The sequence below is a fragment of the Salvia splendens genome, chromosome 1 (genome assembly GCF_004379255.2).
Source record: "Salvia splendens isolate huo1 chromosome 1, SspV2, whole genome shotgun sequence".
Lineage (NCBI taxonomy): Eukaryota > Viridiplantae > Streptophyta > Magnoliopsida > Lamiales > Lamiaceae > Salvia > Salvia splendens.
In genome coordinates, this window is record NC_056032.1 from 39,938,366 (window position 1) to 39,964,514 (window position 26,149).

The 26,149-nt window shown below is 39.3% G+C and overlaps 2 protein-coding genes across 3 annotated transcripts; one reads left to right on the top strand and one right to left on the bottom strand.

Moving 5' to 3' along the window:
• Window positions 1–2,354: 2,354 nt before the first annotated feature.
• On the bottom strand, window positions 2,355–3,784 carry LOC121800106. Its single transcript, XM_042199672.1, has 3 exons — window positions 3,272–3,784; window positions 2,793–2,921; window positions 2,355–2,706 (listed from the first exon to the last, which is right to left on the bottom strand). The coding sequence occupies exons 1-3, from the start codon at window positions 3,578–3,580 to the stop codon at window positions 2,548–2,550; spliced, it is 597 nt and encodes a 198-aa protein (XP_042055606.1). The 5' UTR covers window positions 3,581–3,784; the 3' UTR covers window positions 2,355–2,547.
• A 9,835-nt stretch (window positions 3,785–13,619) lies between these two features.
• On the top strand, window positions 13,620–25,308 carry LOC121751240 (ATP-dependent helicase BRM-like). 2 transcript variants are annotated; one of them, XM_042145956.1, is made up of 15 exons: window positions 13,620–13,910; window positions 14,022–14,308; window positions 15,140–16,444; window positions 16,594–17,922; window positions 18,537–18,649; window positions 18,915–19,002; window positions 19,118–19,204; window positions 19,968–20,060; window positions 20,134–20,217; window positions 20,300–20,503; window positions 21,079–21,315; window positions 21,380–22,933; window positions 23,017–23,541; window positions 23,870–24,112; window positions 24,548–25,308. In XM_042145956.1, the coding sequence occupies exons 2-15, from the start codon at window positions 14,144–14,146 to the stop codon at window positions 25,181–25,183; spliced, it is 6,663 nt and encodes a 2,220-aa protein (XP_042001890.1). In that variant the 5' UTR covers window positions 13,620–13,910; window positions 14,022–14,143; the 3' UTR covers window positions 25,184–25,308. The 2 variants fall into 2 exon arrangements, with proteins under 2 accessions (XP_042001890.1, XP_042001896.1); XM_042145962.1 differs by having other exon boundaries at window positions 13,620–14,308; window positions 16,597–17,922.
• The last annotated feature ends 841 nt before the right edge of the window (window positions 25,309–26,149 follow it).

Here is a 26,149-nt window from a genome sequence, read left to right on the forward strand (position 1 = left end):
GCGAAGGGATATACGCAAACTTATGGTGTCGATTATGCGGAGACCTTTTCTCCTGTTGCCAAGATCAATACAGTGAGAGTGTTATTTTTAGTGGCGGCTAATCGAGACTGGCCTCTACATCAGTTTGACGTGACCAATGCTTTCCTACATGGAGAGCTGACCAAACCCGTCTATATGGTTCCCCCACCTGGGTTTACTGGAGATTTTCAGAATGGAGATGTCTGCAAGCTCAAGAAGACACTATATGGCCTCAAGCAGTCTCCTAGAGCATGGTTCGGGAGATTCACCGAAGTGATGAAGAAGTATGACTATCGTCAAAGCAACTCAGACCACACCCTGTTTCTCAAGAAAAGAAATGGTAAGATCACATGTCTTATTATTTATGTTGATGATATGATTATTACTGGCGATGATGAAGAAGAAATAGATTAGTTGAGGAAAAATCTGTCCAAGGAATTTGAGATGAAGGATCTTGGCCTCTTAAAGTACTTCTTGGGGATAGAGGTACTCAGGTCAAAACAGGGGATCTTTATCAATCAAAGGAAGTATATACTCGATATTCTAGCAGAAACATGGATGATGGATTGCAAGCCATCAGACACGCCAATGGTCCAGAATCATGGGCTACAGATCCGGGAAGGAGCCAAACTTGTTGATCGAGGAAGATACCAACGGCTGGTCGGGAAACTTATCTACTTATCTCACACCAGGCCAGATCTTGCCTACGCCGTTGGAGTAGTAAGTCAATTCATGCATGCACCGCAAGAAGAACATTAGGAGGCGGTATTGAGAATTGTACGATACTTGAAGAGTACAACAGGACATGGGGTGCTATTTAAGAAGCATGGACACTTAGAAATACATGGTTACACTGATGCAGATTGGGCAGGAAATCCTAATGATAGGAAGTCTACAGCGGGGTATTTTACTCTTGTAGGAGGAAATCTGGTGAGATGGAGAAGTAAGAAACAGAAGGTAGTTGCGCTATCAAGTGCCGAGGCAGAATTTCGAGGAATCAAGAGTGGATTGACAGAAATATTATGGCTCAGAAGACTCATGACAGAGCTTGATCTCAAGTCCACACAGCCGTGCCGATTGTTGTGTGATAATAAGGCGGCCATTAGTATCTCGGAGAATCCAGTTCAGCATGATCAAACCAAACATGTGGAGGTTGATCGACACTTCATAAAGGATACAATTGATGCAAAAATAGTTGAGTTGTCCTATGTCAAGTCAGAAGATCAACTGGCGGATATCTTGACAAAGGCAGTGAGTTCTCACTCATTTCGAGATGTATTGGACAAGTTAAGTATCGGTGATCCCATTACTTAACTTGGGGGGAGTGTTGGAAGGAAAGATCGCACCGTGGAAGGGAAGATTTCCCGTAGCTGATTTCCTGTGATCACGATTAATTAGAAATTGATATTTACCATGTATATAAGATTAGGGTTAGGGAAATCAATCTTACCTTTTTTGTATCCTTGAAAGCCTATAAAGAGGCGTGTAAATCTTGTGATTATTGATGAAAAACAGTGATATGAATTCCCCAAAACCAGTTTCAACACCATGCATAAATTCACAACATTCTTGTGATGAATGAGGCTACGTTTTCTAATTGCATAACTGGTGAGAGAATTGGTAGTGAGGGAAAGTCGCCTGATTCTTACTGATTTCGGCTACATTCTTTTGCATGGCCGTTTTGCAGATGCTCTGCTTCTAGAGCTTGCTAGAGTTACTAGGAATCTATGGGTTGAGAACTGGGTGAGTATTTTCCATAGACAAACATAAATGTGAAGTAACACTGCTAGTCGACTAATATCCTCATGCATAACGCTCTCGTGAAAGTTCAGGATCATGATGTTTATCTACCGCTACTGGAATAAAACTTGCAAAAAATATGAGCTATCTATGTTGAAAAGCTCGATATGCAACTCCGAAGAATGTTATCAAAGAGCCGGAGTTGAACAAATGGAACCAATATTTAGGTGATTGATAACACTCTAAAGAGCGAGATTATTTGATTTCCACAACATTATTCGATTCCTAATTCAAGTAATTGAAGCAGGGGATTAGGGTTATAACACTCAAAATGAGCGAGATGAGGCTGCAAGAATCTCCAGGATTCGACTTCTTCAGCTGTCAGACTTCAGCAATAAGCTCAAGTGATCTGATCTTCTTTGGGGTTAGTCTCCTAATTCGTTATTCAAACACATTAACCTCTTCAAACCAGAGGAACTGTGAAGTAAATTGAACAGAATTCTCGAAACACTTCATTGTATGATTACATCTCCCTGTAATACCCGATGACACTGCTAAGTGTAGATATCATGTTATACTAAAAAAACTTCGAAATGTATGCATCACTGAATAGAAACAGTTTATTACCCACATTAAGATATCTGCAGTTTTGACAGAAATAGAGGAAAGTGTTGTAAAATTGAACATGTAAACATTTTACAAGAAAGTGAAGATGAAATGAGTCATATATGGTCACAGTGGAATAACAAGAATATTCAGTCATCTAGTAAGAGAGTAGTAATTCTGTTGTTAAAGCTCGTCGTTGGCCGTGGAATCAGAGCTTTCAGCCTTCTCCATCTGGAGCTTGCGAAAAACTTCATCAAATGTAGGATCCCCTGGTCTTCTGAAGAGCTGATCGCCTATCTTGATCTCATAAGCCTCTGGTTGGCTCAACAAGTATTCCTTTAACTAATAAGATGGTCAATAAACATGAACAGTTTCTGTAAGAATTTCAAGACATAGATCTTAGGTTTGCAAGATATGTAGGAACAAACCTCCAAAACATCTAGACCTTTCGGCATGGTGAACATTAGTGTGCTGAGATCAACGGTGCTGAATCTGGCTTCAGTTGATCCGGTTCTTGCCACCTTGGTCCATTTCATGGCGATTTCTGATACCATCTCCTTTCAGATGTGAAGAATACGTGATGCATAAGCCAAAATTTAGAAATAAAATAGTACTAATCTGGATCCAAAATACAATTTCATGAATCAGTATTACTAATAAATAATCTAAATGGAGTACTAAAAAAGAACACCTTAACTCCCCAAGGTCCTAATAAATTAAGATTTTTAGGAGAAGAATTCTTCATCCCTCACGTGCTCACATTCTTTCTTCTCATTATCAACTCACATTCTCACAAATTAGGAACTAGAATGGTGAAATTTAATCAAAGAGGAGAGGAACCAGGTAAAACTAAACACCACAATATTGGAATTTAAAAGAGATGGAGAATTGAAGTAAAGCTCATTACCGAAGTCCGACGATTTCCGGGTCGGAGTTTAACGAATCCAAAAACAGGGCCCTTAATACTTTCCTCCTGCATCTTGGTGAAGTCGGTGGGCGGCGGGTCGAAGTCGGGTCGGGCCTTCACCGTGCCCCATTCTCTCCAGTCGTCGTCCTCTTCGTCGTCGACGACGTCGTCCAGATCGTCCGTAATGTGGATCTTCCGCTGAGCTGCGTCGGAAAATTTGTAGAATTGGAATTTTCCAGCGGCGATTAGGAGGAGGAAGAGGAGGAGAAGGTGGCGGTGGTGGTGGAATTTGGCGGTTGGGTTTCTCATTCTGTGGGTTTGGAATTGGAGTTGAATTTGGTTAGGGAGTTTATTGCTTGAGGGTGCGCACGGAGTCTAACGTGCGCACTTGGAGCAAGGCAAAGATCATGATTGATGAATTCAGATTTTAAAATTAATAGGTTTTCTCTTGTGCAAAACTATCAACTTGTATAGGTGTTTCACTGCAATTTTTTGGAGGCTCTATCCATTATTCGTGTGTATAATGATGAGTTGATGACAATGACATTCATCTTCAATTTTGAGATGGAAAGTATAATATTGATATATTTATTTGTTTATATTAACTTAATTACATTTTTCATCTATTATTTGATTTGATTTGATTTGATTTGATTTGGTTTGATTTATTTTTTTACAAAATTACTATCTGTTTGTATCTTCGTATATATTAGTACTATAAATTATATGTGTAGTTTGATAAGAAGGAATAAATGAACGGATAGAATTATTTTCCTACACAAATTGACGTGAGAAATGATGGATAACATATATTTCAGCATTATTTATTGTTAAAAAATAGATTGAAGTTTGTGACAACCTAATCGAGTCTATTTTGGAAAATAAAGAGATTTTTGTCTTTCTAATAGGTAAATCCTTTTCTTTTAACGTGATGTGTATTCGAGTCTCTAATTTTACTGTCATATAGTAGAATTTTGTAAATACAAATTGAGTTACACAAAAAATAGTTATGCGTAAAATAGATACTACTGTCATATAGTAGAATTTTGTAAATACAAATTGAGTTACACAAAAAATAGTTATGCGTAAAATAGATACTACTTAGGGGGCGGATGGTAGTGCTGAATAGCTTTGAAACAGTACTGTACACTCCCCATTTACGGTGTTGGTAGCTCCTACACAAATCCATCGACCCCGTAAACATGCGTTAGGTAGCTCCTACACAAATCCATCGACCCCGTAAACATGAGGCAGGTTTCCACCCCACACATACTACTGTCGGTGAAATCCTGTCGACGCAATCACGGTCTTGAGCATGTATTAGGGGAGGGCTTTTTGCGATTATGCTGAAAAGGTTGTATATGTCCATTTTTACCCTCTGAATTCTCCAATTGAAGGCACCTTCGCCCCCTTCCGAGCACAAATTTTGTATAGGTTACTTCCCCCACCCCACACAAACCAAGCGCGAAATCGGAAATCGATCAAACGCCGAGCTACTCGTCGGAAATGGTTGCGATCCAAAGAAACGATCAGAGTTGCAACACTGCGCAAACAAAATACAAACACTACAATCAGAATCAATCATCGTCGCAGAATCGGAAGTCCGATGATGGCTATAGCTGGAGGAAATACGGGCATAAGCAGGTGAAGGGGAGCGAAAATCCGAGAAGCTATTACAAGTGCACTTTCGCCAATTGGGCGATTTGGGAGTGAGGAGCGGTTTGGTCATTATAAGCCAAAGGAGGGTTAGTTTAGTCATGCTTTAATTGTTTTCAGGTGTCACACCCCAACCCGTCGACGTATATACTTATAATAAATAATTTCAAATTAAAGTAAAGAAATCACATATTAACTACATCATCCAAAATACTATCATTGCAAAATCCATCATTTATTAGGCTTATTCACAAATATTATAAATCATCACGTATGACCATAAACATTAAATATCATAAACAGTTTCATGTCCATATGCATATGTCTCTCTGTTTAATTTATTATTCTGTGACAAATTAAGCCTGGTATCTGTCCGGGATTTCTCTATGACCCGAAGGTCTCTCTGTAATTGGACTCATAGGTCCCTCTATATTTGACCCGAAGGTCCCTCTGTATTTGACCCGTAGGTCCCTCTATAATTTCAGATCCAGTGCAAGACCGTCACAGATCCTCTATAATTATATGATTCATGTACTTTCAATACCATATGTAAAACATATAACTCTATGAATAACATATCTATATCATATTATACCATCAATATCAAATAACACCTCACCAACTTAGTCCACACCATATAATCCACTATATACTCCAATAAATCACTTCAATTATACATATAGCAAAATAATCGCATAACCCATATAAAATAAAAGTGTGATTTATACATCCCTGATCAAAAGAAATAATTCCATCAGACTTCTAATTCTGCTTCTCGCTCTACAATTCATACTCGTTACTATGGTAACGTGAATTTTCTTTTCATTCATTCCATCCATTCCAACACAATTCCTATATTTTTATATGAATCAGACATCTAAGCACTCTCACCGCCTCGTTTTCTTTTCTTTCATATAGCTCCATACTCCTTACCTCTATTCGGAAATAATAAATTCTCATACCCCAATACAACCAACTATGCATATCCTATTCCTTCTTACGTCGGTTTTTCCAAGTGTACATATATAATTGAAATCATTTATAAAAGAAATGGAAAAAAAAGTTAATATTGAAAGCTAGTACATGACTCTTGAAATCATTTATAAAAGAAATGGAAAAAAAGTTAATATTGAAAGCTAGTACATGACTCCTCAATTATTATGTGTTGTACACCTTAAAAATGTACACGTATCTATACATCTACTATGGATAAATATACTAAATATATTATCTTTAATTGACAATGTAAATATATACTACTATTATTATTATTATTATTATTATTATAATTTACTTCACAATTGCCCACTATTTGGTAATAACATTTTTCATCCATGTAAATATACTATACATATTTATATGCATACCTTTGATTTAGCTTTATTTTCTTTAAAGCTAAAAAAATGATATACTACTACATAACATACATTGAGCTTACGTACCATGTACATTGGCTTCTCACCATTAATTAACTATTACCTCTATAAGACCAATTAATATGTTTATTATGAAAATAGCAATAATAAAATTTAAAAAGAAACTGTACTCTAATCACATATTTTGGGTTAGGGATGTCACATTAGGACTTCTCCAATTGAATCAAACTGCACAAATTGGGCTTTTCTATTTTGTTGGGCTGAACCAAACCACTTACAATTCTGTCAATCGACTTAGGAAAAGCCCATTACCCCCATCCCAATAAATAAATCAAACAACAATCGTGCATAAGATAATTTCTACACGTGCAAAAAAAGCATTAATATGCACTGTACATTATCAAAACAATTGGCCGCAACGAAAAACAACATTTTTGGTACATTGAGTTTTATTGTAACATTTTTCAATATTCAAATAAATAAGTGAAAAAACAAAAGAGATGTAGATTATAATGATATTGAGACTAAGCCAAACTCTAGGCGTACTTCACGAATACAACAAATTTGTTTTAATTTAGAGTAATGTTTTTAATTTTAAACATATTACCGTTTCATGATTCTGGGTTAGAATATTAAGTTTGATAGCTTCGGATCCTTAAATTATGAATTGTTCCATTTTTTGTCTTAAAAATTACGATATTGTTAAATTTGACGACCAAAACTATTTTGACTCAATTAGTAAATTAAACACTATACTAGTTAAACATGTAAACATTAAATTAAGGTCCATTTTGATTTTAAACATACGAGCATTTTGCAATTTCGGTCAAAAATATTTTATTGTTAACTACGAGTCTTAAAACATTAAGAATTACTAAAAAAAAAATTGCAAAAGAAATGATAGAGTTGTTAAATTTGGAGGTGTTAAGAGTTTTATTCGTGATGTGACCATTTTCTTATTTTGGTTTAAATCATTGTCTTTGTTAGCTTCGGGTACTAAATATTACGAAATGCTATTTTATTGCCTAAAGCTTCATGTTTTAAATTGCTCGAATATCATTTATGTAAGAGATTTAATTATTTATCATTTTTTGATGTTATTATTATTATTATTATTATTAACTACAGATATTGGACAAAGTAATGAGAGTGAGATGATAAGTGTACTGGTAGCGACTTCGTGTACCAAGCTGATAAAAAAAAAAGATTCGTGGATACCCAGGCCATAGTCTTGCATCTGAGTAACTTTTATTGACTAATAATAACAATCACTTTTAATTGCGATATATAGTAAGATTTTTTTTATTAAAAACAATCAATTTTGATAAATTCACTTTTAGTTGTAGAATCATAAGACTATGAGATAAGAAATAAAAGTCCAGGATCGTTATATAATTGAAACTGTAATTAATAACTGATAGAAAATAAATCTCTACACAATTTGGAAGAACATGTACGGAGTATTAATTATATACCTATTATCAGTGATTTTTCGTACACATAAATGTATATTAATAACTTCACAATTGTATCAAATCCGTACTATGTTCCATATTTATCAATTACAAGACTCAAAATCGAATCTTTAGATACATTCAGATTTCGTGTAATCATTTGTTACCAAGCAAAATACTTATAATTTAATTACAAATAGTACATTTTCCCCCAAAAGATTTTAAATGGGGATATTTAATAATTGCAGTGGTTGACAACATCATCATATTATACATGAAATTCTATTAGTATGATAAAACTTTTACATAATTAATGAAATGCACATAAATTTATTAAAATAGCATAACAATACTACAACTTTGACTATTTTATTTTAACACAATTAAAACCTAGAAATTTAAGATGATGCGGAGGCCGGAAATTGCCTACGTGGACTCCTCGTCCCATGTACGAAAATGGTATCGTTCCAAACTCAACGAAGACCTCATTTTTGGTTTTAATTAATTTTTGGTTAGTCTATTTTAGGGCTATGATTTTAATGCATTGCACTGTCTTGCTTGCCAAATGACATCCGGTAGTCGTGTTGCTGCAGCATACAAAATCCAAGGTTGAAAACCTATCTAACTCGTCGAAAAATACACACGAGGCACACCAAATTCACATTGCCTCACAAGTCACAGAAGACTGTCCAGTGTCGTTGTTTGTACCGTCAAAGACCTACTGCTCGGTTAGAATGCCCACAAAACTTGTCGCTTGAACCCTATCCGTGTTGTCATTCCACAACAAACAACTCGATGCTAACGATGCACCATTTCTCCATGGTGTCGACCTACGCCAAAACAACAACCTCAGTCTCTCAACATCTGAGAGTGTAACAAGATCGTTATTGCTGCTAGACAATAGCATTGGAGCGTTTAACCACATTGCCATCTGCCTAGAGTTTTAAACAATAATTCGCCTCCACCTTTTATTGCTACTTGCTCATCATCCAATCAGTGAAATGATAGGTTTTCAAACGATAGTTTGTGTGGAGCAACACTACCAGTGCTGCTACTTGCTTACCTTCCAACCGGTCAAATAGTGTATGAGATACATAGGAGTACTATTTAGGCCAACTTTTAGCATGTCAAAATCAATAGTGTCATACGGAGGAGTATTTTTTTTCTTGTCAAATTGAAAAGAAAGTTAAAAAACTTCAATGTAAAAAATCAAAACAAATTGAACATGAATGTGTTGTCATAAATTTTAAAATTTATGTCCAATTCATAAATCAGATAAAAATAGGTATATTTAATGTCAATATCACAAAATAGTATTGTCACGCCCACATTTTTTAAGGATAGAAAACACGGTTGATCGCGACTAGGGGATGATTAAAGAAGCGGGGAAGAAAGGGGAAAACAACACAAATCGACCATAGCTCGAATAAAATCAGAGTATCTCCACAACCAACAACTCAAAAATGAATATTATCTCAGCGATACAAGAACTCAAAAGAAGGACAACTACTCAGCGGAAGCATTAGAGAGAAAGAATATGCCACGTGTGAAGACATGACACATTCTAAACACTTAAATTTCTTCAACGGTCTTGCTCAACACCCACCGCACCCATCACGCTCAACCTCCACATTTTTTTAAAAAGGAATGCAAGGCTGAGTACTTGATGCACCCAGTGAAAACATGCCAAAAAAAATTTCATAAAATTTTGTGTCAGCATTTAAAAGTGAACTCGGGGTTTACAAAAGACCAAGTCACCAAAACATTTTCTCGCTCAAAAGTATGGCCGTGCAACCCATTTTTCTCTCTCCTCGTACCATATCTGAACCTCATATGTGAAACGAGAACGTGGCCACATTCTCGATCATTGGACCGGCCACGATCCCCTCTGTGTACACCAGTTTGAATAGGGACTCACTCCCTAGACAAACCCGAATTCGATTAAACTCATAACTTCTAGTAGGGACTCACCCCCCACTAGGGAGATCAGATAGGCACATCCACGAAACAAAATATGGCATGACACAATATATTTGGAATTTAATCACATAACTCATACTTGAAAGATATTGCGTAAATTTAAGAGTAAGCCTACACAATAATGTAGGATAGAAAGCCCACCTCGTTTGCTTAAATTTCTTAACTTAAAAATTCTCACTCCGTCGTTAACTCGCTTGCGAAAGAAAATCCTTTTAAAATAAAAATAATAAGCTCATTAAAACTCGAGAAAACATCTAATTAAAAGAATGTATGCTTCCTATGTGAGTGCTCATTTTATCCTTGGTCTCTTCTTAGAGCATCCACAATGGCGGTGAGCGGACCGGCTAGCCGATCCCTGGCGCTCGCCGGTCCGCTCGCCGAACCATTGCAGCCGGCGAGAGCCAAATCGGTGAGAAAAACGGCGCTGGCCGATGCCCTCGCCGATCGACTGGCTGCCATTGCAGGCTCCCGATCAACGAGCGATCGACCAGCGGATTTTTTTTATTTAATTTTCGAAACACTATATATACGCAATTTGTACGTCATTTTCATTTGCACCACTTGTTTTAACGAGTATTCTCTCTATCTTAATTTATGTACAAGAGCAACAACGCGAAATGGAGCACAACAACGAGCCTACTCCAGGGACGAGCGGGTCCGATGGCCAGGTACTACAACATGTACCCTTGGCAGCATATGATGCCCGGGATGGCATCCGGGGGTGGTATGTCGGGATGGCAGGGGATGCCGGGCGGGCAAGGGGTACCGGGGATGCAACCCGGGATGCAGATGATGGCGGGGTACCCGGGGATGCAAGGGACGCCGGGGGGGACAACGTCTATCGCCTCAGTTTTGATTTTGTGACTGCTTCTTCGCACACTTCGACCCCATCGGAGACGCAGCTCACTGGGTGTGATACTTTCTTCTTAGAGGAGTTGGGGATAGATCTCGGGGATGCGGACACTCCCGTTCAAACGGGGGGAGTAGGGCGGGGTCGGGGTGCGCCAAAGAAGAAGAAGGGGAAGGGCAAGAGGGTGGTCGGCGAGTCGTCGCAGCCGGCTGATGACGATAGCCCGGCACAGAGGAAGTGGACGGACGCGGAGAACGTCGCGCTGTCCAAGGCGTGGGTGAGTGTTTGCGATGATCCTCTCACCTCAAACAATCAGAGGATCGCCAACTTGTGGGCTAAAATAGCAGCAGCCTACAAGGCATTTTACCTGGAGGGAAGGCCACGCAGTGGGGAAAAGTGTCGGAAGGGGTGGGACCGAATCAGGGCTGGGGTCTCCCGATCTTCGGGCTTGTACACCAATGCCATCCGCATGCAGACCAGTGGCCAAACTCAGGACGATTGCAGGAGGATTGCGGAGAAAGCCTTCCCCGTGCCCGGGCTTTATAAGGAGTTCACCTACTGGAACTGTTAAGAGGTGCTGATGGACTCCGAGAAGTTTCGGGCAGGTGTCGATGCTGGCTGGCCGAAGAAGCAGCGACTGAACTATACCGGTGATTACAGCAGCGGCAGCAGCGGCGGATCCCACGACCTCCCCGAGGATGTTCAGGATTTCCTATCCCCTCCCGCGTTTACTCGCCGCACTCGCCCGGTTGGTCAAAGGCGGGCGCAACGGGCTCGCCAGGGGTCCCAGGAGGTCCAGTCGGCATCCACCCTGTTGGCGGGTCGACAGCCGAGCTCCTCTTCTTCGCGCATCAACAAACGCGAGCTCAAATGTACAAGATCTTAGCTGAATGGAGGGCGGCAACTGACCCCGAGGAGAAGAGTTTTCTTCACTCAATGCTCGTGAGTATGCAGGCCGATTTGAATCCCGTAGTGGCACAAGTGGGGGGCTCAGACGCGGGCTCAGATGCCGCAGATTTGGGGGTCCCGGATAGCGACGATAGCGAGGAGTGAGGCGGAGGCGGGGGGGCTCGTGTGTGGCGGAGGAGTTTTTTTTAGATTAATGTATTTTTTTTAATTAATGTACTTTTTAAATTTCAATATTATTATTAAGTTTTTCCATATCTATGTCGTAAATTTAATTCCGTATTTTGTGTGATTGTTAATTATTTGTTTTTATAATTTTGTTTATTGTGGCTAGGCTATGACTGGTCTATTGCTTGTCCTGATGATGTGGCAGGAGGAGTTTTTAGTGCTGCTGATGTGGCAGGAGGAGTTTGTGGCTAGACTATGGCTGGGCTATTCTAATTGGAGATGCTCTTAGAGAAATTTCTGGATTCTCATATAAAAACTCGGATCGGCATCAACTCGGAAAAAAACATAAATAAGAATTTCCAACCAATCACTAAAAATAAGCCACTCTTCCGACCCAAACTCAAAATTGGAAAGGCTGGCCCAAACTTAATTCCTCTAATTATTCCTATAAGGTCCAAAACATAAATAAAAACTTTAGTCCCTTTCAACATTTCGTTGGCTAAAACTTGGCCCCAAAACTTGCAGCACCAAAATTAAAATAAGTTTCATTCATTCCTCTCGGTACTCTCTATCTATCTATCTATCTATCTATCTCAATCCCAAATTAAAATCCCTAAACAGGAACTCAAATCTTCTTCCTAAATCAGAGACTCTCCTTCTCTCCCTCTAAACTCTCTTACGCCTACTCTCCCTTTCGATCCTGCACCAGTTGCCACCGTCGCCGTCGGTCTCGATCCAACCGCCACAGCCCGATGTCGTCGCGGAAGCTCCAAGTGTCCCCTATGTCTCCGGCCGAGCGGCAGCTGTCCCTCCTCCGTCTCTACCCTTCTCTCTTTCTCTCTGGCGGTAAGTCTCCTCCCCCAAAACATTCTAATTCTAATTCTAATTCTAATTCTAATTCTCTTAATCGATTTTCAATTTGTTTCTCGGAGGATACAAAAGGGCTAACTTAAAAAATTGACACTTTGTACAGAGAACGATGATTCAGAATTATCCTAAATGAATGCAAGGAATTCAATGCTAGGAATTGATCGGTGATTACCTTATTAGGCGACAGAAAACTCTCTTCTCCAACTCGGTTCTTTCTTTATATTTTTTTCAAGGTTTCTGAAAAGGTGGGAGACGTGTGGGGGTGTATATATATAGATATACACAGGTGAAATTGTTACTGAATGCCTCCTAATTCTCAAGGAAGAGATTTGAATGGAAGATTTGAGTAGATTTGAGCATATCTATGGTTGGTCTCATATTGGATTCTCCAAAAGTAGTTTCATAGAAAGAAAATTGGGCTAGGTGCATTAAAAAATACATTGTAGGCTCTAAAATTTTATTCTTCGGCTAAACATAAATTTAAATTTTATTTTCTCCTCAAAAATCGTGTAACATTCCTCGATTTCTTATGCAACACGAATCTCCAATAATTTTCGAGCATTCACAAAATTCCACTTCCATTGCTACTTAAAATTCTCTACTCTCTAATCAAGTAAGGCTTAAGGAAAACACGAGCTCTAAAAAAATAATTCCATAAACTCTCAAAATAAATAAATAATATTCGACTAAAAGTTTGACGGTCATCTAAAAATTAACTTAAAAGAAATAGAAAAAGTCGGGGCGTCACAAGTATGTTTGACGGAAAAAACTGTCGAACAACAGATTTGATTAAATTATCTTTAACTTCAATTATAGAATGTGACTTACTTTATAAGAGCAACAAACTGCATAATATAGATATTTTTCTACATTTAGCTTGAAATACAGAAATAGAAAATGTTTACAATCACATAATCAGAGTCTTGATTACATAATCAAAGTCTTGATTACATAATCAACATAGACAATTACAATAATACCCCCCCCCCCCCTCCGTTCAGCCCGTGAAGCTCCAAACAACATTTCTATAAAAAATGCCCTTAGGGCTTGGCCACCCAAAAACCCAAAGTAAAATTGGAAAGTGAGGAAATTCAAGTGCGAGAAAAAGATTTCCGGCAAATTCGGAAATTCGCCGGCCATCAGATCGATCCGGGGGGCTTCGATATCGCGCCAAATATCCCAAAGTTTTCTGGATGAGAAAATGGTTTATGTGATTTTAGGCGGAAGAATATATGTGAGGATGCGTGCCATTCAATGCGGGACATGTGTCGTAGGCGTTGTAATTTGAATTTTTGGGATCGGAATTGCAGCACGACAGCGTTTTATCTTCGTAGCAAAGGTTCAATTGCCGCAAAGGACATTTCACCTCTTCACTGCGAGTAATTGATTTTTTTTGTGATTTTCTTGGTTTCTCTTTAGAGAAGATCTAAGGTGTTTGCTGAAATTGCTGAGCTAAAGGGTGTGTTCTGCGGAATCTGTTGTCTCTACAGGCAGTGGCTTTGAGACAACGTTGTTTGATTTTTCAGTCATTCGAAGGGTGGGGGTTGGGTGAAACGTTTTCTTTGCTATAGAGGTGCGCCATCTTCAGTGGGCTTTTGTGTGAATTTCTCGCATGCAATCCGGTGGTGGGCCCCAACAGGGCGGAGGCAGCGGTGGCCATGGCCGGACTAATGCCGCATCGGCCTCTGCTTCTCTGTCCCCATCGTCCTCTGCCGGGTCCGCATTTGATCAGCAGCAACAACAGAGGCAGCAGCAGCAACATCAACAGCAGAGACAGGTGAAAACCCGTGTCCTTCTTTCTTCCATCCTTCCCCTCCTACAATGGAATTTGTTTTAATTTTTAAATGCGTGAAGTAATTTTCAGTTCCCATTGACGACGAGTTTTAACCGACTTATTTATGTGTCAGCCCCCTGTTTACCGACATATCTTTTGCTGCTAGTCACGACTTTTCTATCTGATACCAAGAATTGATTGGTTCGTTTATTGTGTTTAGAAGAGGGTTTTTTCCTATAGTTTGTCTTTATTCATTTCTCTTCTGTTTGGATGTATTCATAACATTTTATTAACGTAGACTAGGTGACACTTATCCAAGAAAGCAAATGAAACATATTTATTGGCTAAAAGTTTTCGTAAAGTAGATGCAAACGATTTATTGCACACCTGAGAAATTTAAAAGTTATTTGCTGAAGTTATATTTTGACTTGAGTACATAATTTATCTACCCAATCACATTTTTTGTGCCCATCCAATTGATAAAATTCTACCACTTCTTTTCAGTTAGAATGGCTTGAACTAAAAGTTATTCGTCTTGAGCGTTAATGCATTCGTTGTTGGTTTGGCAATTTATGCTTCTATAGTGTCTTGTCAAGCTAAACTTTTCAGCTTCTTGGGCACTGGTTCTTTTTATGGGCATTCCTTGCAATGTTCTCAAGCTGCAAGATTGCCTTTTTATATGATCTAGAGTTTTAACTTAATCAGGTTTTTATTTGCCTATATCTCTGTGTAAGTATGTGTTGAGCTAATTCATCATGTTGTCTTTACTTGTTTCTGTTGTATAGCTTTTCATAAATTATAAATGTATATGACCAACTTTGAATGTCGTTGCAGTCAATGTCTCAACAGTTTATGAAGAGACCTGAAGGGAATGACGCCCTTCTAGCATACCAAGCTGGCACGATACATGGACCCCTGGGGGCGGGCAATTTTTCTGCAGCATCTGGCTCCATGCAGCTGCCTCAACAGCCCAGGAAGTTCATTGATTTGGGCCAGCAGCATGGTTCCCCAAATAATCCGGATCAAAGTCATAATAGAAGTCAAGGTGTTGAGCTACAAATGTTGAATCCGATGCAACAAGCTTATATGCAATATGCGTTTCAGTCAGCCCAACATAAATCTACATTGGGGATGCAATCACAGCAGCAGGTGAGACCAGCGATGTTTGGTTCTCTTGGCAAAGATCAAGAAATGAGTATGGCAAACATGAAAATGCAAGAGCTGATGTCCATGCAAGGAGCAAATCAGTCTCAGGGTTCCTCCTCCAAGAAACCCTCTGAGCAGGTTGCTCAGAGTGACAAACATGCAGATAACAGTCATCGCCCTATGCTCGATCAGAGAAGTGATACCAAACCGAACTATCCTCCATTAGGTGGTCAGGGAATCCAACCTGCACCTATGCAAGCTCCACAATCTCAGCAAAATATCATGAGCATGACAAACAATCAGATGGCTATGGCTGCACAGATGCAGTCAATGCAGGCACTGGCTCTTGAGCGTAATATTGATCTGTCACACCCTGCAAATGCAAATGTGGTTGCACAGCTTATCCCACTATTGCAGTCCAGGATGGCTGCTCAGCAAAAAGCTAATGAAAATAGTACTGGTGTGCCTTCTGTATCTTTTAACAAACAGCATGTTACCTCACCGCCAGTTGGAAATGAAAGTTCTCCCCATGGTAATTCCTCAAGTGATGTGTCAGGACAATCTGGGTCATCTAAAGCTAGGCAGGCAGTTTCACCAAGTACTCTTGGTGTGAATTCCAATGCAGCTCCACCTAACAATTCTAGCACCATTTCTGCCCATCAGTTCTCTGTGCAGCATTTGCCCCATAGGCAGCCATCCTCTCTTGGTCATCGAATGCCTTCTATGCAGCCTTCACAGTCACCCGGGAATCCGAATGAAGGGGTTGATAGTTTTCTTGCAAAAACTTCGGTAGCAGAATCTTCTCAGGCGCAAAATGCCAGACAGCCTAATCGGTCTCCTCAATCGGCAACTCCATCTAATGAAGGTGATGTGGGTAATCCATCAACATCTCAGGGTGGACCCAGTTCGCAGTTGAGACAATTGCACACTGGTTTTACCAAGCAGCAGCTGCATGTTCTTAAAGCACAGATACTTGCATTTAGGCGCCTGAAGGTTAGAAATCTGTATATGATTTTCATATAGTTTGCTCTGAATTGTTTTTAAAACTCTGTATATGATTATCTGGTCAATATCTCTCTGATTCTTTCGTGAACACTAACGCAGTTACACTGACACATCAAGTTCTCTCTCTGCTTTCTTAGCAGAAAGGCGATGTAACTTTGCCACGTGAACTGCTCCAAGCTATTGCTCCTCCACCACTTGATTTACAGATGCAACAGGTGCTTTCGCCTCCTGCAAATGCTGGAAAGGACAAATTATCTGGAGAAACTGTAGAGGTGCTGACCAAACATATGGAGTTCAGCGAGAAAGGGGCTCAGGATGCAAAATCAGTAGCTGGAGTAGTTAATATGAAAACTGAAGGTTCAGGAGATGATAGGGCTGCTACTGCAGCTGCGAGCATGCAGAACTCTGTTTCTGCAGCAAAGGAGCAGAGGTTTGTGGGTCCTCCTGGAAAAGAAGAGCCGCAATATATTGGTAGTTCTGGGAAATGCGAACAGGAGTCTGAACCGGGCAATCAGAAAACTCCTGTCAGAAATGATGTTGCTGCAGACAGGGGTAAAGGAATTGCAACACAGTCAAGTGCTTCAGATCCAGTGCAGGTTAAGAAACCCATTCAAGCAAGTAATACACCCCAACCTAAGGATGCTGGTTCAACACGAAAATATCATGGGCCGCTATTTGATTTCCCCATTTTCACTAGAAAACATGAGACCCTTGGATCCTCTATGATGAACAACAATAGTAACTTGACTTTAGGTTATGATATCAAAGATCTTTTTGCTGATGAAGGAAGAGAGATTCACAAAAGGAAAAGGGCAGAAAGAATTGGGAAAATTGATAAAATACTTGGTGTTAACTTAGAGAGGAAGAGAATTAAACCAGATCTTGTTACTCGGCTACAAATTGAGTCTAAAAAACTTCAGCTTGCTGAGTGCCAGGCACGCTTGAGGGATGAGATTGAGCAACAACAACAGGAAATAATGGCTATGCCTGATAGACCATATCGGAAATTTGTTCGACTTTGTGAACGTCAGCGTCAGGATCTTAACAGGCAATCACAGGCCAATCAGAAGGCAACTAGGGAGAAGCAACTAAAATCCATTTTCCATTGGCGCAAAAAGCTTCTTGAGGCACATTGGGCTTTCCGTGATGCTCGAACTGCCCGGAATAGGGGAGTACATAAGTATCATGAAAAGATGTTGAGGGAGTTCTCCAAACTGAAGGATGATGACCGTAATAAAAGGATGGAAGCCTTGAAAAATAATGATGTGGAAAGATATAGAGAGATGCTTCTGGAACAACAAACTAATGTACCTGGGGAGGCCGCAGAAAGATACGCTGTTCTCTCATCATTCTTAAGTCAAACTGAGGAGTATCTTCACAAATTGGGCAGTAAAATAACAGCCACTAAAAATCAGCAGGAGGTTGAGGAGGCAGCTCATGCAGCCGCTGCTGCTGCACGTGCCCAGGCATGCTCTCTACTCTTATCTCCCCTGCTCTTCAGTACTAAACATATTTTTGGACTAATGTAGTATAATCTTCACTTGGATAACATCAATTGAAAAGGAATTATTCCGTGTTTGCTATGTATAAAACATCATAATCTAAGCTTCATCTATGATTTTTTTTTCAAAGAAGATGTCAAGATGGTTGATGCTTAAATTATTGCAGTTCACATCATCTGTACATACAAAAGATGAAGAGAATGAAATTCTCACCCTTCTTTATGAATTATCTTTGGAAAAGTGGGAAGATGCAACCAAAAATATATCAATCTTGTATAGAGTACACCTTACTATTTTGACAACGCATTTTCCCACTGCATGATCCATAATGGCCTTTACGACGTTTGCTAGTTCTGCTCTTTATGTAAAAGTTTAATTGCACAAGCTGATGATTTCTATACAAAAGATCAAGGACAATAGGATTGAGTGTCTTGTTGGCCTATATTTCTAAATACCTTCTTTTAACCACTAGCCTCCTGTAATTTATGTATTTTATCCTGTATTTATGTTTGTTATCTGCTAGTTTGTGGCTTCAGATATACTTCATTATTCTCATTTATGTCTTTTCTGGATAAAAGGGTCTCTCGGAAGAAGAAGTTAGAGCTGCCGCTGCTTGTGCGAGAGACGAAGTCTCGATAAGGAACCGGTTTTCAGAGATGAATGCACCAAGAGATAGTCAATCTGTTAACAAGTAGGCTAACTTATTTTTATTTCATTTCTCATAATATATGGATGCCGTTAGGGAACAATTTTGGATCAAATGCTTTAATTTTATTGGTTTTCCCTTGAATTATTACCATATGCTTAATGTTTCTATTATACATACTGGACATACCATGTAGATTCTGTCTGTATCTTTCTGTAGTTTATGACCTAACACATCTTCCTGTTGTACTTAAGATAGCTTTTAGCATAAAATCATCTTACATTTCCCCCCTTTTCATGGTTTCTACCAGGTACTACAATCTGGCACATGCCGTGAATGAAAGGGTCATAAGACAGCCTTCAATGCTACGAGCTGGAACTCTACGAGACTATCAACTTGTTAGTTTTTGTTTTGTTTGAACTGTGTGCTTGACCCCTCAATTGGTCAGCTCTACATGTAAGTTTCTCTGCACATTACCGGTATTTATTGACCTGGATCTACTCAATTATTCAGGTTGGTCTGCAGTGGATGCTATCATTATACAACAATAAATTAAATGGAATTTTGGCAGATGAGATGGGTCTTGGCAAAACTGTGCAGGTGAGGTAGTTCTGATTAACATTGGTTAAAAAGTTTGGGTCTCCTCATGCCTAATGTCTTCCACACAAGATATTATATAATTTTCTGGAGCTTATAACCTGGGAATGAGCTGAGTTGAGGCTGTTGAGCTGATGAGTAGGACTACAGTAGACTCAAGCTTGGTTCAAGCTCGATTTTCTAGCTTTTATAGTCAAGTTGTTTTGGGTTTGTAAATGACTCATTTATCAACTATAATGAGCTTTGCTTGAGCTTGGCTCACTAAGCATAATAGAAGATAGTTGAGTCCATGCTCCACAGCTCCAGTTTGTAATTATATAATCTGATGGATATGAATTTATTAAGCATACAAACTGGAAACAAACCCAAATGAGTTTTGTAAGTTTGAACCTATGGATAGGCTCAAAAGCATATAAACTAAATTAACTAATGGAACTTGAACTCGAGCACTGTAAGAGGCTCACAAACATCAAGTCTGAGAAATAACAAATTGGATAGTTCGGGGCTCAAGCTTATCTTGGATACTTTTCAAGCTCGAAATATGTCCCATTCTTGGTGTTTATTAAAAGGTTGAATTTTGGCTCAGGATTCTAATTGATTATAATTCTTTTCCCCCCGAATCAAGATATATGAAGCACATTAATGGACCAGTTCATTTATTGCCCTTCAAAATTACTTATGTCCCTTTGACAAACAGCCATACTTATTTGTGTTTGTGGAATTTCATGATTCGAGACCTAACCTAAGCAAATTTATGTTTATGCAGGTGATGGCCTTGATTGCTCATTTGATGGAGTTCAAAGGAAATTATGGCCCTCATCTTATTATTGTCCCCAATGCCGTGCTTGTCAACTGGAAGGTAAGGGTTCATTGTGGTACCTATTTGAATTCTTATAAGCATCTAACTTTAACATCTCTGGTTTTTGTCTTAGAGTGAATTGCATACTTGGCTTCCTAGCGTTTCCTGTATATATTATGTTGGTGGGAAAGACCAAAGGGCGAAATTGTTTTCTCAAGTAAGAAAAGAACCTCATAGCTTAACTCTTTGCTTCATAGATATTCTTCTATGTTATCAATTCTGTTGGTTTGATCGTGTAGGAAGTGCTAGCCATGAAGTTTAATGTCCTTGTGACAACCTATGAGTTCATCATGTATGATCGTTCAAAACTTTCAAAAATTGATTGGAAATATATCGTAATTGATGAAGCACAACGGATGAAGGACAGAGAGTCAGTATTAGCTCGTGACCTTGATAGGTATCGCTGCCAAAGGCGTTTGCTTCTTACAGGGACACCATTGCAGGTGTGATTTTGTTATGCTTGTGCTTATCTTTTCTGGACTACAATGAAGTTATTTCCTTGAGTTTTGTATAATGTCAAATAATACATTCAATTTCACTGTGCCATGGACTCTTTTTCTGGTTGTACTTCATCTGGAAAGTATTTTTTTGACTGGATATTGAGTTTAAGAAAAGATGAATGAAGGGTTGAAAGTTGGAAAACTATTGACCGTAAAAGTAGTAGTTAAGACTAGAGTTGATATTGTCCAATTAGGACTTTTGTAGGAAGGTTTTTTTCTGGAAAATAAATGTCTTGAGAAAATGAAGTGTTAGCATGGGATAGAAGGGTGTGATTCAATTCTGTTATCTTGACAATAAGTCTCGTTGAACTGAGTCTCGTTGAACTGTAGCATCTATCTGCTGCATATAAGCATGTACACAAGTATGATGTGAGTACTAGTCAACTTTTATTGTTATTGAATGCTCATAATTCACAGCAGCCGTAACTTGTACTTCTTCACCACAAGATTCACAACTAAACTGAAACATGTTTCTTACATCTTCTCACCTTGAATTGCTCTTTCTTGTGTTTTATCAGAACGATCTTAAAGAGCTTTGGTCTCTTTTAAACCTACTGCTCCCAGAAGTTTTTGATAATAGAAAAGCATTTCATGATTGGTTCTCTCAACCATTCCAAAAGGAAGGGCCTGCACATGAAGATGACTGGCTCGAGACAGAGAAGAAGGTGATAATTATCCATAGACTACATCAAATATTGGAACCATTTATGCTTCGGCGGCGTGTTGAAGATGTAGAAGGATCACTTCCTCCAAAGGTATGTTACAATTATAATGTTGTATTGTTGCATATATTGATTCTAACTAAATTTTAAAATGCAGGTCTCGATTGTTTTGAAATGTCGAATGTCTGCAATGCAGGGTGCAATTTATGATTGGATCAAATCAACCGGCACTCTCAGGGTTGACCCTGAAGATGAACATCGCAAGTGTCAAAAGAACCAAAATTATCAGGCTAAAACTTACAAAACTCTAAACAATAGATGCATGGAGCTAAGGAAAGCTTGTAACCATCCATTGCTAAACTACCCATATTTCAGTGACTTCTCAAAGGATTTTCTTGTGAGGTCTTGTGGAAAATTGTGGGTTCTGGATAGAGTTTTGATGAAGCTTCAGAGAACGGGACACAGGGTACTGCTCTTTAGTACCATGACCAAACTTCTTGATATAATGGAGGAATATTTGCAGTGGCGAAGGCTTGTTTTCAGAAGAATTGATGGGACGACTAGCTTGGAAGACCGTGAAAGTGCTATCGTTGAGTTTAATCGACCAGACACCGATTGTTTTATCTTCTTACTTAGCATTCGTGCTGCTGGACGGGGTCTCAATCTTCAGTCTGCTGACACAGTGATCATATATGATCCGGATCCAAACCCAAAAAATGAGGAACAGGCTGTTGCTCGTGCCCACCGTATTGGGCAGACGAGGGAGGTGAAAGTCATCTACATGGAAGCTGTGGTCGGCAAAATATCCAGCCATCAGAAAGAGGATGAATTCAGAAGTGGAGGAGTAGTTGACTCCGATGATGACCTTGCTGGAAAGGACCGGTATGTGGGTTCAATTGAGAGCTTGATTCGGAATAATATTCAACAGTATAAGATTGACATGGCCGATGAAGTTATAAATGCTGGGCGGTTTGACCAGAGGACTACACATGAAGAGAGGCGGCTAACTTTAGAAACACTTTTGCATGATGAAGAAAGATACCAAGAAACAGTACACGACGTTCCTTCTCTTCATGAGGTAAACCGTATGATTGCTAGGAGTGAAGAAGAAGTGGAGCTTTTTGATCAAATGGATGAAGAACTTGACTGGGCAGAGGACATGACTCGATATGATCAGGTCCCTGATTGGCTTCGTGCTAATACACAAGAAGTAAATACTACCATTGCTAAGTTATCAAAGAAGCCATCAAAGAATGCTGTATATGGTGGAATGCAACCTCCTGGTGAAGTGGCTTCTGAGATTTCTGAGAGGAGGAGAGGGCGGCCTAAGGGAAAGACTCCTGTTTATACTGAATTAGATGATGAAAATGGAGAATTTTCTGACACAAGCTCCAATGATAGAAATGGATATTCTGTTCAAGAAGAAGATGATGGAGACATTGGGGAGTTTGAAGATGATGAATCCACTGAAGCACCTGGAGTTAATAAAGATCAATCAGAAGAAGATGCTCCTGTTTCTGGTGACGGATATGAATACCAAAGAGCTTTGGATAACGTCAGAAACAATAGCATACTTGAAGAAGCTGGCTCTTCTGGGTCCTCTTCGCATAGTAGGAAGTTAATGCGCATGGTCTCACCTTCCGTGTCCTCTCAAAAGTTTGGATCACTGTCTGCATTAGATGGCAGGCCCGGCTCCCGATCAAAGAAATTGGTATGTATGACAATTGCTTTATGATTTGGTATAATGCTACTGATTCTCAACATTGTTATCTTACATGCTTTTTTATTTTCCAGGCAGATGAATTAGAAGAAGGTGAGATTGCTGTATCTGGAGATTCTCCTATGAACCAGCAGCATTCTGGTAGCTGGATCCAAGATCGTGATGAAGGTGAAGATGAACAGGTCTTGCAACCCAAGATAAAACGAAAACGGAGTATTCGGCTTCGCCCACGGCATGTTAGGGCTGAAGAGAAGCCCAGTGACAGGTCATCTTTTCGTCGTGGTGATCCTACTATGTTACCAGTACACATGGATAATAAATACAAGACTCAAGCAAGTGATGACCGTTCCCATAAAGTTCTTGGAGATACTAGTTCGATGAAATCAGAGAAAATTGATTCATCTATCAAGAACAAAAGAAATCTACCATCACGGAGAAATACAGCTAATGTGCAAAGTACTCTTAGATCTGGGAGAGTGAACTATGGGTCTGCTGTTGCATATGATTCCTCTGAACATCTTACAGAAAACTTGGACACTAAAGTTGTGAAGGGGCCTAAAACTAGTGGCCCTAAGATGTCCGAGGTCGTTCTGAGAAAGGTATGCGTCTGTTACTCTTTGTATTTTTGTATCAGTCAATTTGATTATGTTACTCGTTTACTGAATAGAAAGAAATACTTGCTTATATGTGTATTAGCAATGACTCTGATCCAGGCAAAATGGAGTGGGGAAATGTAAAATTTGATTTCACTTTGTTTATTGTGTAAAGTTAAACCAAATGCTTAGGCTGTTTTTTAATTCGAGTTTTAATCCAACATCCCTCTCTCTCCCCCTCCGCACACACACACACACACTCAGTTTTGATGTTGTTTTGCCTTCCAGCTTTCTGTTTCTGAATTAAGATCTATTCTAACATAATTTGTTACAGTGCAAGACTGTTATAAGCAAGCTCCAGAGAAGAATAGATTATGAAGGTCATCAAATAATACCACAGCTAACTGAACTGTGGAAAAGAAATGATTATGCCAGTGGAGATGGTGATTGCCTTTTGGATTTGAGAAAGATTCACAACCGTGTTGACAAATCTGAGTACAGTGGAGTCATGGGATTTGTGTCTGACGTGCAGCTTATGTTGAAGTCTAGCATGCAGTATTTCGGTTTTTCATATGAGGTATGATGTTCTTCTCCCAATCCTTCCCTGTCTGTATATTCTTCGTGAAATGTCCATGTTCATACTCGACTCAGCAGCAACCTTGATAGTTACAAAGTAGCATTAATAGGTCCATAGGGAGCTTTTGTGAACATGCCGGTGTCAAGATCGCTTTGCTTTTTTTTTGTCCCCCTGTACTGGTTGTCCAAGTGATCTCTGAATCTTGCATTTTTTGGTATAACTGCATAGGATTAAGCCTTAGATAAATTCTAGGTGATATTTTGTACGCCTTGTTGTTTCTTTTCAGAATCATTATTTGCATCGCATGAAATCTGTGATGTGAATTAAAAGGCTTCTAGGAGTAATTAAACTGCCTTAATAGTTTGAATAAAATCTGTCGCCATTTATGCATTTTTAACAAACTAGATATGTGGACTGTACGATACAATGCAACAGGTGAGGTCGGAGGCGAAGAAAGTCCATGATCTCTTTTTCGATATAATTGGGGTAGCATTCTCAGATACTGATTTTCGAGAAGCCAGAAGTTCCATGTCTTTCACTGCTCCTGTTTCTACACCAGCCACCTGTCCATCTTCACGACAGTTTCCTTCTGCTCAGGGGAAGTGCCAGAAATTAGTCAAAGACGTGGATTCCGAAATTACTCCTTTCCCTAAGACACAGACCCGCACACCCATTCACTCTGTCGAGAGCTCTAAAGCCAGGAACTTGATGCCTCACAAGGATTCGAGGCTTGGAAGCAACAGCAGTCGGGATCTTGGCCAACCAGATGATGCTCGCCCTTTCACTCACCCAGGAGATCTCGTTATCTGCAAAAAGAAGAGGAAAGACAGGGAGAAGTCGGGTACGAAGTCTGGAAACGGTTCAGCAGGTCCATTGTCACCTACAGGCATTGGGCGTGGGATGAAGAGTCCAGGGTCAATCTCAGGCGCTAAAGATATTGGCTCGAGCCAACATGGCTGGGGGCCCCTTTCCCCTCAACAAGGGAACAGCAGCGGCAGCTCCGTCGGCTGGGCGAATCCTGTAAAGAGAATGAGAACTGACGCTGGAAGGCGGCGGCCTAGCCATTTATGAGAATTGAATTATGTAGCAGTTCCAATTATTGCTCGGATTCTTTTTCTGCTCAAATGAAATGATATGATGAAAATGCAAATATGATCTGTAATGTGATGATATCTTCAATTCTGATAGTTTCTTCATATTCATGGCCTCTACCATTATTATGGCAAGCTTAGTAGTTTCTATATTTATATTATCTGTTGTCCTTTTGCATAGATGTTTTATTAAGTTGCAGAATTGGAAAATTGGGTTCCTTTTTTACAAATTTTGATCTCATTTTGGTTTCTGCGACATTTTGTGCATTATTGCAATAAAGCACCCCTTTGCATTTTTTAGCAAAATAGATGAGTGGAATTTATAACTATCAAAATGCACTCCCTCCGTCCCCAATGAATATGAACTATTTCATTTTTCGGCCGTCCCTAAAGAATATGAACTTTCTAATTTTGAAAAATTCAAACATATTACCTCCCTACAGATCATTTTATTTACACTTATACCGTTATAATAATGTGGACCTCACTCTCCATTAACATGATTTTCACAACCCTTTCTCTGTCTCTCTCTTATTTTTCCCCTTATTTATTAAAGTCTGTGTCGAACCCAAAGTTCATACTCTGAGTGGGTGTTCGGTTTGCATGATTGTATCCCGGATTAAATATGTAGAGTGTTTGGTTCATGAGATAACTCAATCCTAGATGGATAATCATGAGATAATTAGTCATAGTTAACCCCCTATGACTAAAATAATCTCATATCTCTATCCTATATTATATCTTGTAGTATTAATTTATCTAAGAAACCGAACATCACCTTTGGGGACAGAGGAAGTATTAAATATGATTATGTTGCTACGAAACGAAAAGTAGTTATATTGTTTCTTCAATTTAACCACACAAAAGATGTGAATATTTCAGTACTTAGCGACACAAAAAATGCTGAAAACTACTTAGAGAAGACTCGTTCTGAGGTAAATTGGTA

What these genes read in the sequence shown, in the direction of transcription:
- LOC121800106 (XM_042199672.1), bottom strand. Translation starts at nt 3,580, where the DNA reads ATGAGAAACCCAACCGCCAAATTCCACCACCACCGCCACCTTCTCCTC. An exon ending in CCGGAAATCGTCGGACTTCG is followed by an intron (nt 2,922 to 3,271) that starts GTAATGAGCTTT and finishes CACATCTGAAAG; the next exon opens with GAGATGGTATCAGAAATCGC. An exon ending in AAGGTCTAGATGTTTTGGAG is followed by an intron (nt 2,707 to 2,792) that starts GTTTGTTCCTAC and finishes CCATCTTATTAG; the next exon opens with TTAAAGGAATACTTGTTGAG.
- LOC121751240 (XM_042145956.1), top strand. Translation starts at nt 14,144, where the DNA reads ATGCAATCCGGTGGTGGGCCCCAACAGGGCGGAGGCAGCGGTGGCCAT. An exon ending in AACATCAACAGCAGAGACAG is followed by an intron (nt 14,309 to 15,139) that starts GTGAAAACCCGT and finishes ATGTCGTTGCAG; the next exon opens with TCAATGTCTCAACAGTTTAT. An exon ending in GATAGTCAATCTGTTAACAA is followed by an intron (nt 18,650 to 18,914) that starts GTAGGCTAACTT and finishes GGTTTCTACCAG; the next exon opens with GTACTACAATCTGGCACATG.